The 12,648-nt window shown below is 47.1% G+C and overlaps 1 protein-coding gene across 1 annotated transcript; it reads left to right on the plus strand.

Annotated features, from left to right (window-relative positions):
- LOC100274178 (xylanase inhibitor TAXI-IV) lies at positions 1–1,445 on the plus strand. Its single transcript, NM_001148552.1, has one exon. It carries the CDS (start codon positions 29–31, stop codon positions 1,316–1,318), a length of 1,290 nt encoding a protein of 429 aa, NP_001142024.1. The 5' UTR covers positions 1–28; the 3' UTR covers positions 1,319–1,445.
- The last annotated feature ends 11,203 nt before the right edge of the window (positions 1,446–12,648 follow it).

Genomic DNA, 12,648 nt, shown 5'->3' on the forward strand with positions numbered 1-12,648 from the left:
CAAACCATCCCGCCCAGCTCTACCCAAGATGGCGCAGCTGCTGCTGCTCGCCGTCGTCTCGGCGCTCAGCCTCCTCTCGCCGCGCACGGCGGCGGCAGCGACATCGACAACGTCCGGCGGCAAACCCCTGGTGACGGCCATCACCAGGGACGCGGCCACCAAGCTGTACACGGCGCCGCTCAAGGACGAGCTGCCGCTGGTCCTGGACCTCTCCGGCCCGCTCCTCTGGGCCACGTGCGCCGCGCCGCACCCGAGCTACGAGTGCCACCATGCTGCGTGCGCGCACGCGCACGCGCACCACCCGCCGGGCTGCCCGCGCACGGGCCACGGCGTGGCCGACGAGTTCGACCCGTTCCGCTGCAGGTGCAGGGCGCACCCCTACAACCCGTTCGCGCGCCGGGCCGGGTCCGGGGACCTCACGCGGGCGCGCGTCACGGCCAACACCACCGACGGCGCCAACCCGCTCGCCGCCGCCTCCTTCACCGCCGTCGCGGCCTGCGCGCCGCCGACACTGCTCGCCGGCCTCCCCGCGGGCGCCGTCGGCGTCGCGGGCCTCGCGCGATCCAGGCTCGCCCTGCCGGCACAGGTCGCACGCAAGCAGAAGGTCGCCAGGAGGTTCGCGCTCTGCCTCCCCGGCGAAGGCGGTGGCATGGGAGTGGCCATCTTCGGCGGGGGGCCTCTGTTCCTGCTCCCGCCGGGCCGGCCCGACGTCACGGCGTCGCTGGCGGGCACCACGCCGCTCCGCCGGAACCCCGGGGTCCCCGGGTACTTCGTCTCGGCCACGGGCATCGCCGTGAACCACGTGCAGGTGCAGGTGCAGCAGCAGGGCCCGCTTACTGTCGCGCTATGCTCGCGTGTCCCCTACACGGTGCTCCGGCCGGACGTGTACGCGCCGTTCGTGAGGGCGTTCGAGGCCATGGCCATGGCCGGGAGGAAGCGGATGACGCCGCCGACGCCGCCGTTCGAGCTGTGCTACGACTCGCGGGAGCTCGGGTCGACGCGGCTCGGTTACGCCGTGCCGCAGGTGGACCTCATGCTCGAGAGCGGCACCAACTGGACGGTGTTCGGCGGCAACTCCATGGTGCAGGTCAGCGACGACACGGCGTGCTTCGCGTTCCTCGAGATGAAGGAAGAGAAGCAGCAGGGAGGGCACGGCTACGGCGGCGGTGCGCCGGCGCCGACGGTTGTCATAGGAGGGTTCCAGATGGAGAACAACCTGCTGGTGTTCGATGAGGAGAATGGGCAGCTCGGCTTCAGTGGCCTGCTCTTCGGAAGGCAGACGACGTGCAGTAACTTCAATTTCACTCTCGCTGGCTAGGTATGGTACACCGAGCACCTTCGACTCGATCATGATGTATGTGCCGGTTTTGTATTTCTCCTACGGGTTTTGTATTTGTCATGAACTTGTTTCTTTTGTGTGTTTGTGTTATAAAGCATTTGTTTAGAAACTAGAGACACTTCAGCGTTTAGCGTTCTGATGAAAACTGCAAACGCGCTGCTTGGCGAGGTGCTGCCGCCGCGCATGCAAAACGAATTGCTCTCCGCATGAATCGCCAACGGGTACAGCTCCTTATTAGAGCATCTCCAAGAGAGGCTCTAAACATGGTCCTATTTTGAATATAGGGCTCAAAACAATAAAACATCCTTCCAACAGCGGCCCTATTTTATAAAATTTCATCAAATGGTTATAGGGCTCGGTCTCTCAGGTCCTAAATATAGTACCCATATACTGGAGTCCTATCCTCATTTTCACTTAATCTCTAACCATTTATTTCCTAATATCATGATTTATTTCCTAAATAGCATTATTTAAGGTCTGACTATTGGAGTAAACATTTCTTTTGAGACCCTAAACATTCTAAATATGGTCCTATTTCAAATTTTAGGACTCTATTTTAGGGTTTGTTGTTGGAGATGCTCTTATGGGTATGGATAGGGCCCAAGATCCGTGAGTAAACTAATTCAGAACAATTTTATTAATTGTTAGGTTCCTTCAAGATTCATGAAAACTTTTTTTGGAAGGGCAGTCAGAGCAACATTCAACAATTAAAAGGTGTTTGGCATCTCCACTCTAGAGCACCTCTACTTTAAAGATGACAAAGGTTCGGATTAGGACGTTGGGTCGAGTGGAGAGAAAAATGCACGCTATCGCACCCGCGGGTTTTTACACAATGTACAATTTTAAATAATAATTTAGCTATAATAAATTAATCTACATATGTTAAATCTTCTTATGTTTAGCAGCAACAAAACATTTCATAAAATCATTAGTTAGGTTACTTATTCAAAACAATCATTATTATATCTTAATCATCTTTGCACAAACTAAAAAAAATCAAATTTCGATCGAGCACAGGTCGCCCGTGGGTTGAAATAGAAACATACGCCCCCACCCGTGAGCCTTCGGGTCAAGTGCGGGTGCATCCTCGGGTCAAAGTCTTCACCTACAACGCACTTATTGGGTTGGGTACCCAACGTGTTTTAGGTTTGTGGGTTAAATTATCATCACTACTCTACTCTAAAACTCTGGGTGGAGTAGCTCTGCTTCAAGGTCTAGGTTGTTTCATTACAATCAGTGACATAACTGGTAAATGCCTTTAAACTCCATGTCTAGGTTGGTTTTTAATAATTTTAGAACAGCAAAAGAGGTGCTCCAAAAATTTATATTGCAACTCTTAAAACTTCATAAAGTTTGCAACTCTAGAGTTAAAGTACTTGACTAACTCTAGCTAACTCTCCCTTAAAGTTTTGCTCTAGAGTTATGCCAAACACCTCCTAAAGCCAATGTGAATCATATAGAAAGATAGAGGGAACACAAGAGAGGTTGCTAGTATATATAAGCGGATGAATTCATTAGCTGTGATATAAAAAAGGAACCATCAACACATGTAAACAAACAGTATATCATACGTGAAAGCATTTAAACTCATAGTTTGGTTTTAGTGATTAATGACAATATAAAATTATTACGACTAACATGTATTTTGTAGAAACATGATAAGTTAGATCATGATGGAGAATGATTAGACTTATGTGGTATTCATGCTCTTATTGATGAAAAATAGTTGTTGGTTCTAAAAGATGATCAAAAGGTTAAGTGTAAGTTAATCTAAATGTCAATAAAGTTGTTGGACAATTATAGTAGTGATAGAACTTTATTTTTTTAGTCGTACTAAAGTGGGTCATAAAATTAATAGCTTGGCCTAGATAAGTCTATTTAGGTATGGTGATGTGCATATGTGAAAAACTGAGTGCTAGACAAACCCATGGGGAGTTTGAAACAAAACTCAACTTGAAGGAGACAATCAAAACAAAAGAGTTGGCAGTGCTACAGTAGCACTAGACATGTTCGTTAGACACCGGATATGAGCCACCACACATGAGTGTCCCCCTTTTGCAAATGAGTGTAACACTTTCCAGAGGCAGATGCAAGACCGGGGTTAGTGGGGCTGTAGCCCCGATCTAGCAGTCCATGTAGTATATAGATGTCGGCGTTTCGAACCCGGGGGGTCCCCGGACCGACGAGTAAATTATCGCCGCGTGCCCCAGCCCAGATGGGTCGGCGCGAGACGGAGCGCGAAGGGGGGAGGCAGCCGGAGGGAGACGGGCGTGAGAGGTGGAATCCCGCGGCCTTCGTGTTTGTCCCGCGCCCAGGTCGGGTGCGCTTGCAGTAGGGGGTTACAAGTGTCCACGCGGGAGGGAGCGAGCGGCCTCACGCGAGCGCCGTCCCGTCCTTCCCCGCGCGGCCAACCCTCTGTAAGAGGGCCCTAGTCCTTCCTTTTATAGGCGCAAGGAGAGGATCCAGGTGTACAATGGGGGGTGTAGCAGTGTGCTAACGTGTCTAACGGAGGAGAGCTAGCGCCCTAAGTACATGCCATCGTGGCAGCCGGAGAGGTTTTGGCACCCGGTTCGTGTGGTGTTGTGGCCGTCGGAGGAGTGCTGGAGTCTGGCGGAAGGACAGCTGTCGGGGATGTCGAGTCCTTGCTGACGTCCTCTTGCTTCCGTAAGGGGGCTGAGAGCCGCCGTCGTCATAGAGCGTGTGGGGCGCCATCATTACTTGTCTGGCGGAGCGAGCCAGATAGGACGCCGGTCTTGTTCCCCGTAGCCTGAGTCAGCTTGGGGCAGAGTAATGATGGCGCCTCCTGTTGACGTGGTCGGTCCGCGCCCTAGTTTGGGCGAGGTGGAGGCTCCTCCGAGGTCGAGGTCGAGTCTGTCTTCCAAGGTCGAGGTCGAGTCCGAGCCCCCGAGTCGGACGAGGCGTAGACCGTCGGCTGATGCCGGGGCTAAGTCCGAGCCCTAGGGTCGGGCGAAGCGGAGTTCGTCGTCCTTCGGGGCTGAGCCCGAGTCCGAGACCTGGGGTCGGGCGAAGCGGAGTTCGTCGTCTTCCGGGGCTGAGCCCGAGTCCGAGCCCTGGGGTCGGGCGAAGCGGAGTTCGTCGTCTTCCGGGGCTGAGCCCGAGTCCGAGCCCTGGGGTCGGGCGGAGTGGAGTTCGTCGTCTTCCGGGGCTGAGCCCGAGTCCGAGCCCTGGGGTCGGGCGGAGCGGAGTTCGTTGTCTTTCGGGGCTGAGCCCGAGTCTGAGCCCTGGGGTCGGGCGAAGCGGAGTTCGTCGTCTTCCGGGGCCGAGCCCGAGTCCGAGCACTGGGGTCGGGCGGAGCGGAGTTTCCTATGGCGCCTGAGGCTGGACTTGGCTGCTGTCAGCCTCACTCTGTCGAGTGGCACAGCAGTCGGAGCGGCGCAGGCGGCGCTGTCCCCCTGTCAGACCGGTCAGTGGAGCGGCGAAGTGACTACGGTCACTTCGGCTCTGTCGACTGGAGAGCGGGCGTCAGGATAAAGGTGTCAGGCCACCTTTGCATTAAATGCCCCTGCGATTTGGTCGGTTGGCGTGGCGATTTGGTCAAGGTTGCTTCTTGGCGAAGACTGGGCCTCGGGCGAGCCGAAGGCGTGTCCGTTGATGGAGGCGGGCCTCGGGCGAGACGTAGATCCTCCGGGGTCGGCTGCCCTTGCCCGAGGCTGGGCTCGAGTGAGGCGTGATCGCGTCCCTCGAATGGACTGATCCTTGACTTAATCGCACCCATCAGGCCTTTGCAGCTTTGTGCTGATGGGGGTTACCAGCTGAGATTAAGGAGCCTTGAGGGTACCCCTAATTATGGTCCCCGACAATAGAATATCTCCAATAAAGTGCCTTAAAATTAAAATAGTGTTGTAGCAATTAAAATACTACTACATTATTTAAAGTGTTTAGAACACTAAAAATAATGTGAGATCTAACGGCTATGCCTTAAATCATATATTTTAGAAAATAATTTACATTATTAGAAAATAAACATTATGATGATGTATCAAATAAGGATATGACACTAATCTGGGTTATAGTATATTTACGTCACTTCATGGTCTGACTTATATTTTTATAAAAAAATATAAAATATGACAGTGTTGGAACTGCTTTTGTGAGTTCAGCCCTATTTTTGGAAATAGGGTGTGGATTTAAAGTAGTGTTCGAGATGCTCTTGATACCCCTAGAACTTTTAGTATAGTGAAGGTCCACTGTTACAAGATGCATGAACATAATAGCCCACCCCTCAGGCACACGACACACAACAACCAACACACGTTTGTAATTCGTGCATCCTCTCTGTGTTGTCTCCATCATCCATTTGTATTGCAGCCATCTCCAGTCTCTCCAATCCACAATTCAGCCCCTCCTTTGATCTATTTCTTGATCCGCCACTGGCACTGGCATAGTAAGAGGCACTTGATTCGTCAAACTCAACATTAAGGGGGTCTTTGGGAGTGGAGTATTTTTTTTTCCTGTTTTAGAGAATACTGTGATATTTTTTTACATTATGGTGTTTGTTAACATCTTCAAAAACTCTGTATGTAAAATTGTGGTTTTGGCTATACTACAATTTTCTCATGGTATTGGAAACTTATGTCAGGAGCAAAGTTTCTGCTCACGCGCGCATCTGTTTTTCAATACCGTGATAAAAAAATAATGTGGATATATCTTGACATTTCAAAATGGTGGTATTCTGAAACTGTGGTTTTGAATGATGATAAAAAAGGTTTAGTATAAGTTAATCTAATGTTAATGAAGTTGTTGGACAATTATAATAGTGTTAGAACTTTATTTTTCCTTTAGTCATACTAGTGGGTCATAAAACTAATAGCTTGATCTAGGCAAGTCTATTTAGGTGTGGTGATGTGCATATGTGAAAAACGAGTGCCAGATAAACTCATGAGGAGTTTGAATCAAGACCCAACTTGAAAGAGATGATCAAAACAAAAGAGTTGGCAGTGCTACATTAACACTAGACATGTTCGTTAGATACCGTATATAAGCCACCAGACATGAGTGCCCTTTTGCAAATGAGTGTAACACTGGCCAGAGGCATATGCATGACTAGGGTTGGTGGGGTTGTAGGCCCTGTCTAGCAGTCCATGTAGTATATAAAGTATCTCTAATAAAGTGCTTTAAAATTAAAGTAGTGTCATAGCAACTAAAATACTACTACATTATTTAAAGTGTTTAGAGCAATAAAAATAATTTGAGATCTAACGGTTATGCCATAAATCGTATATTTTAGAAAATAATTTACATTATTAGAAAATAAACATTGAGTATGATGTATCAAAGAAAGATATGACACTAATTTGGGGTGAATTATATTTACGTCACTATGGGTTGCCTTATATTTTTTGATAAAAATTATAAAAGGGACATTGTTAGAACTTCCTTTATGAGTTCAACCCCTTTTTTTAGAAATAGGGCACCGATTTAAGGTAGCGTTCGAGATGCTCTTGACACCCTGTAGTAATTTTAGCATAGTGAAGGTCCACGGTTACAAAATGCATGCACATAATAGCCCATCACTCATATGTACGACACACAACAACGCACACACGTTTGTAATTCACACATCCTCTCTGTGTCGGCTCCATCCATTTGTATTGCAGCCATCTCCGGTCTCTCCAATCCACAATTCAGCCCCTCCTTTGATTTTATTCTGGATCCGCCACTGGCACTGACATATTAAGAGGCGCTTGATTTGTTAAACTCAATATTAAGGGGGTGTTTGGGAGTGGAGTATTTTTCTCTGCTTTTAGAGAATATTGTGGTATATGTGATATTTTTTATAATATGGTGTCGTTTGGTAACATCTTCAAAAACTATGTTTGCAAAACTGTGGTTTTGGCTATGCTACAGTTTTCTCACGGTATTGGAAACTTAGGTCACTGTGGTAAAAAATAATGTGGATATATGTTGACATTTCAAAATGGTAGTATTGGTTTTAAAATAATTTGTTTATAAACATGGGCTAAGTATTTCTTTAACTATGCGTATACTCTAGATAAGCTTTGTTTGACATGGAGTCACGGAGCATCCAAGAAAAAAAAACCACGTCACATCGAGAATCCCCAACCCGTTGGCATCAGGGCTCGACCGTTGTGTAGCGGGCAGGTTCATTTGTTCTTTTTTCTTTGTAATGGCAGGAGATTGCTTTGCTCACAAATAATACATGACGTTGATTCTGTTCATATTTTTAATCGTATACATGCCATCAGCTATACTCTATTTGTAGAAAGTATATGTATCAATCGAGTGTTTTAACACTTGGTTGTTCTCTCTTCTTCTCTAAACATGTAGCCTTTGGAGAAAAAAAACTCGATGGCCATGACGACAGCCAGGGAGGAAGAAAGAGATGACGCCAGACACGGTAAGGAGCTCCACGAATACCCTTATTTGAGGCGAGGCCCGTTACTGGCGTTTTTTTCCGTGAGGTGCAGGCCTGCCTGCTGAATCTCGCCGTCAGATATCTAAGGGCCCAGGAGAGACCGATAGGCCCAACTGCCTAACGTGCACAGCGGGCCCAGCCAGAGATCGCAAGGGTCCTGATGCCGTCGTGCCGCTGCCGCCCCCCACAGCCTGAGCCCGTCATATCACGGCCAGAAAAAGCCTCCCACTACACTACCCATCCGATCTGATGATAAAAAGAGAGAGAAAGTAAAAAAAAAAAGAGGCGGAGCAACAAAACGGACACCCTTTTTTTGCCCTCCTAGACCAAACAATGTAAGTACGTACACTGGACAGGATTGGAAGTTGGAACAAGGAACAGCAGTGATTAGACTTGAGCGAAGCAAACAAAGGTACTCCACTCTCGGCGTCGGTTGGTTTATATTGGACGATGACGGTGAAAGCTCAACTACAACCACCGCCACCGCACAAGAAACATGAGCCGTCTTAACAGCAGCAGTAGTACTATATATATATATATATATATATATATATATATATATATATATATATATATATATATATATATATATATATATATATATATATATATATATATATATATATATATATATATATATATATATATATTATTTAGAGCCCTAGGCTCTATTTAACTACAGGAAGCCCTGATCAGGTGCGCAGACCGCACCAGACCCTTTTTGGTTTATTGTACCTAACTGTGCTTACGCTAAATTATAATACGAGTTATGCTGATGTGTGTATCAGTTTATGCAAATATAGTCTGCGCATATTACGTGCATCAGGCCCACGATCCGGCCCACGCGTTCACAATTATTCAGTCCCACGCCGACACTATAAAAACACCCCCACGCCGCCAGGGATTAGGTTTTAGCGGCGGCGGCGGTTCCCTCGGGCGTGCGAGCGGCGGTAATCCTGGGGGCCAGCAGCGGTGTCGCCTCGAGGCAGGCGACCGACGGTGGCGCTCCACCAGGAACGAGCGATGGTGGCGCTCCACAGGGAGCTCGCCCGCCTCGCCGCCAGGTCCGTCGCGCGCCTGCCTGCTGGGGCTGGGCTCGGCGGGAGCGGAACCGCCGAGGAGGCCGAGATGGCCGCCGCGCTCATGGACGTCGCGGCCGCCAGCGTCGCCGCCTCCGCCGCCGTGTTCTCGACCGTCACGTCCGTGTCTGCCGCCGCGTCGTCGTGCTCGAACAAGAAGGCCCCGACGGCCTTCATGGCTGCTGCCTTCGCCAAGAAGCCGGAGACGCCGACGACGGCCGATGTCGCGCAGGAGAAGCACGAGGAGCTTGAGCGATGCATCGACGAGTGCGAGAGCGGCAGCAAGGTGGTGTTCAGGAGCATTGTTCGGAATAGGGTTTCGTTGCTCAACATCCATAGTCCGGCGATCTAGAGAATCGATCTCTCATATCAGTCGCCATCACAATTTAGTTAACGACTGTTGTATACTATGCTACATACGTATATATACAGTGTAAATACACGTTGAAACAATAGAGAATAAAGATATATATGTGCAGTTGGAAATAACACAGAAATTCAGTCAGCATGTATAGCCCCAGGGTAAATTATTAAAACTGTACTACTGTAATCATCAGGAGGGCATTATTTTAAATGTTGTATGATTTACGCTAAAATTCACACTCATTTACGCTGTTTTAGCTCACGTTTTACGCTGGAATCCGCCCGAGCAGAACCCGCGAACTGCGGCTATAAATTAAAATTTATTTCCTTCTACTAATGCTCCTCAAACCGTAACTGTCCCTTTATTTACGCGATTATGCAGCACGTCTTTCCTTATATCAAACCGGTCAAGATTTATATAATGCATGGTTTATGCTATCATGTTACACATCGTTATGCAGTCGTAAACGGTTTATTTACGCATCGTTATGCAGTTGTTAACCACCGCCAATATCACAGATACGAACGTGGACGAGCGGCTGTAAATGAGAATTTGTTTCCTCCCGTAACTGTGCCTTTATTTACGCGAACGTGGGGCACGTCTTTCCTTATCTCAAACCGGTGGATATTTAAATGTTGCATGGTTTACGCTATCATGTTACACAGCGTTATGCAGTCGTAAGCGGTGTACACATGGTAATATTTGTTCCCGTGATTCGTGGCCCAAAAGATTCTTTCTATGCATGATTTATGCACATTTCTACATATATTTATGCATGCGTATATTGTCTGTCATATGCATGGCTGACGCATGCTGGCGTACAGTGGGCCGACCGCGACCTGGTTGGCGTCCTGGCTGGGGCTTCCCCCACTAACGGAAGCCCAGGGCTTCCATTACTTCTTCCCTATATATATATATATATATTATTTTTCTGTCTGACTCATATAAATAATTGAATAAATTCTAAATATCAGTATTAAATAAGATATGTATTATGATTATGGTTTGATAGTATTTGGATTGTCGACGGGATATTGACATAGCTTAGGTCTTATTCGATTATTCCTATCATATATGGATTAGATGAGATTAAAAAATATAAAAGATTTTGACTTATTTGAGATTTAAGCCTACTTAAGGTCTTGTTCGGTCTGAGGTGGATTGATAGGGATTGGAAGGATTTTTTTTATAGGAGGGGGTTTTAATCCCCTCTAATCCCGCTCAATCCAACCTTAACCAAACAAGGCCTAAATCTCACCCAACATACATGGATTGAGAGCAAAAGGAACAAACCCTTATATTGTTATTCATTGTCTCTACATGAAATTGTCAAAAAAAATGACGAATGATTGTGTCTATCTACACCCCCTTAAGCAATGGTAGAGTAAGGCAATTAAGATAGTGTGTCATGTTCTGAATAAAGTGTCCACAAAAACAAAAAATCATTTAAGAAATAAAATATCCACTTATAGTTAACAATTATAAGGGGGTAGTTTATTTAAAATATTAGGTGAGGTGAGTGGTTGCACATTTGGTTTTCCTTTTAATCTCTTTATTAAAAAGGCCCGGGGCTGCAATCTTTTATATATATACTTATATACATACCCTAAAGTCTGAAAGCGTTTGTTGGACCACTTTTTCTTTTAAAAAAAAATACGATACATAGCATGAGCACAAAAGCCAAATAAGTATATACATACAGAGAGAGAAAGGACGTACTAACCCTCCTTATATTGCCAAACAGCTGTTTACGTGCAAAGGCGATCGACTCAACAATAATATCTAGCACTGGCTTTTGGCAAAAGAAGTGCTTTACTACAATTTAAACAACTCTTAATCATGAACCCGTGCCATTACATCATTGGATTAATTAAACTAAATAAAGAGAGTGCACGAGGACAAATGTAGGTTTCTTCCGCTCTTCCCTATACTACGGCTTGCTCCACACCAAGATGGTGGCTGTCAATCATCAAAGTTGCTAAACCAAATCACATCATCTTACTTCTAATAAAGAATTACTAATTGTCTGCTGTAAATTAATATATATAAGATGAACCGACTTGAACCAGAGAAAACTGGTGTACTAACCTACTTTTAGATCAGAATCACAATGCCAAACTGTTTTATTACCGACCCAGTTCTGAATCAAAACTGCTTGATGCACTCTTCAAGCAAGAACCAGAGATTGTTGAACAAAACTTTTTAAGAACCAGCGCGCGGGGTGGTGAGAGATTGATGTTAGATGCATCGTTATTTTTTTTTCTTTTCTTCCTAATGATAAAAAGGACACGAACCAGTGGCACATATCTCGTTTTTTGCCAATGGAATTGGCGGGTGGATGATTTTCGAGACTATTCCTCCCCTGTTGCTACATTTATGGAGAAAATAGATTCAGATAAGAACTTTGTAAAGTTTAGAAACTTGATTTAAGGAGTTTTTTTGTTAATGTTTCTCTAAACCAAAATATAGGACATGTTTTTCTGGGACTAGTGGAGATGCCTTAGGGCATGTACAGTGGAGAGACACCAAAACGGTTCTCCAAGCAGAGGAGACAACTAAGAGACTCTATTGTACAATGGAGTGTCTATAAACGTAGTCTATTAATAAATACAGAATTAAATGTATTTGTATAGCATCAGATCGATAGAACAGACGACAAATTCGTACAGTAGGAAGTGAGGCGTCTGTTGTTACTTGGTTTACGAGCCAGAGGCGTCTCTTCACGGAGAGACGGCTCTAAGATTTTTTTGCAAATAACCCTCTAAAACACCTTAAGAGCCCCCACATTAAACACCACTGTACATGCCCTTAGATGCTCGCCCTTGCACGTTGACACGTCGCTACCCCATTTACCTGTGCCAAGTGCCAACTGCCAACACAGATAACTTGACACAGTAATAAAACAACAAGAAACGAAGATCACCACCACCGGAGCAAGCACGCGGCCAAATCAAATCAAAGCAAAGCCGCAGCTTCCGCAAATCCGAACCGGCCAGCTCTCCTTTGCAGACGTGCAGCATCCGGGCTGACGGTGACCAGCCAACCCGGTGCGCGCGTCCAGCCTCCACTCTCCAGGTGGCGCCGCCCTACTGGACCCACCGTACCGTTTGCGTTTGACGAGCACGAATCCCCCGTCCCCGCACTGGTATGCTTTGCTCCTCCAGCCGACACGGCGGTGAAGGCGGCGTGGTCCACCTGGCAGCCTTCGCTTCAGAAACCCACCCCCAATCTATCGCGGATTTACGAACGAGGGCTACTTCCGTCGTGAGCAAGTGAAGGGTGTGTCACTGCGGTGGACGTGGACTGGTGGGAGTAGTGCGTACTGCGTAGGGACCAATCTGCAAAAGGTTCTGTCAGCTGGACCCCACACCGCGAAAAAGGAGGCCCCACACAGCCAGGCCCAGACCTGGGATACGCTCCGCGTCCCCTAGGTACTCCCAACTCCCTCCCAAACCCCGTCCAGCCCAGC

The sequence above is a fragment of the Zea mays genome, chromosome 3, assembly GCF_902167145.1.
Source record: "Zea mays cultivar B73 chromosome 3, Zm-B73-REFERENCE-NAM-5.0, whole genome shotgun sequence".
Classification (NCBI taxonomy): Eukaryota; Viridiplantae; Streptophyta; class Magnoliopsida; order Poales; family Poaceae; genus Zea; species Zea mays.

Excerpts from the sequence above, each read along its gene's own strand:
- LOC100274178 (NM_001148552.1), top strand. The coding sequence starts at position 29 with ATGGCGCAGCTGCTGCTGCTCGCCGTCGTCTCGGCGCTCAGCCTCCTC.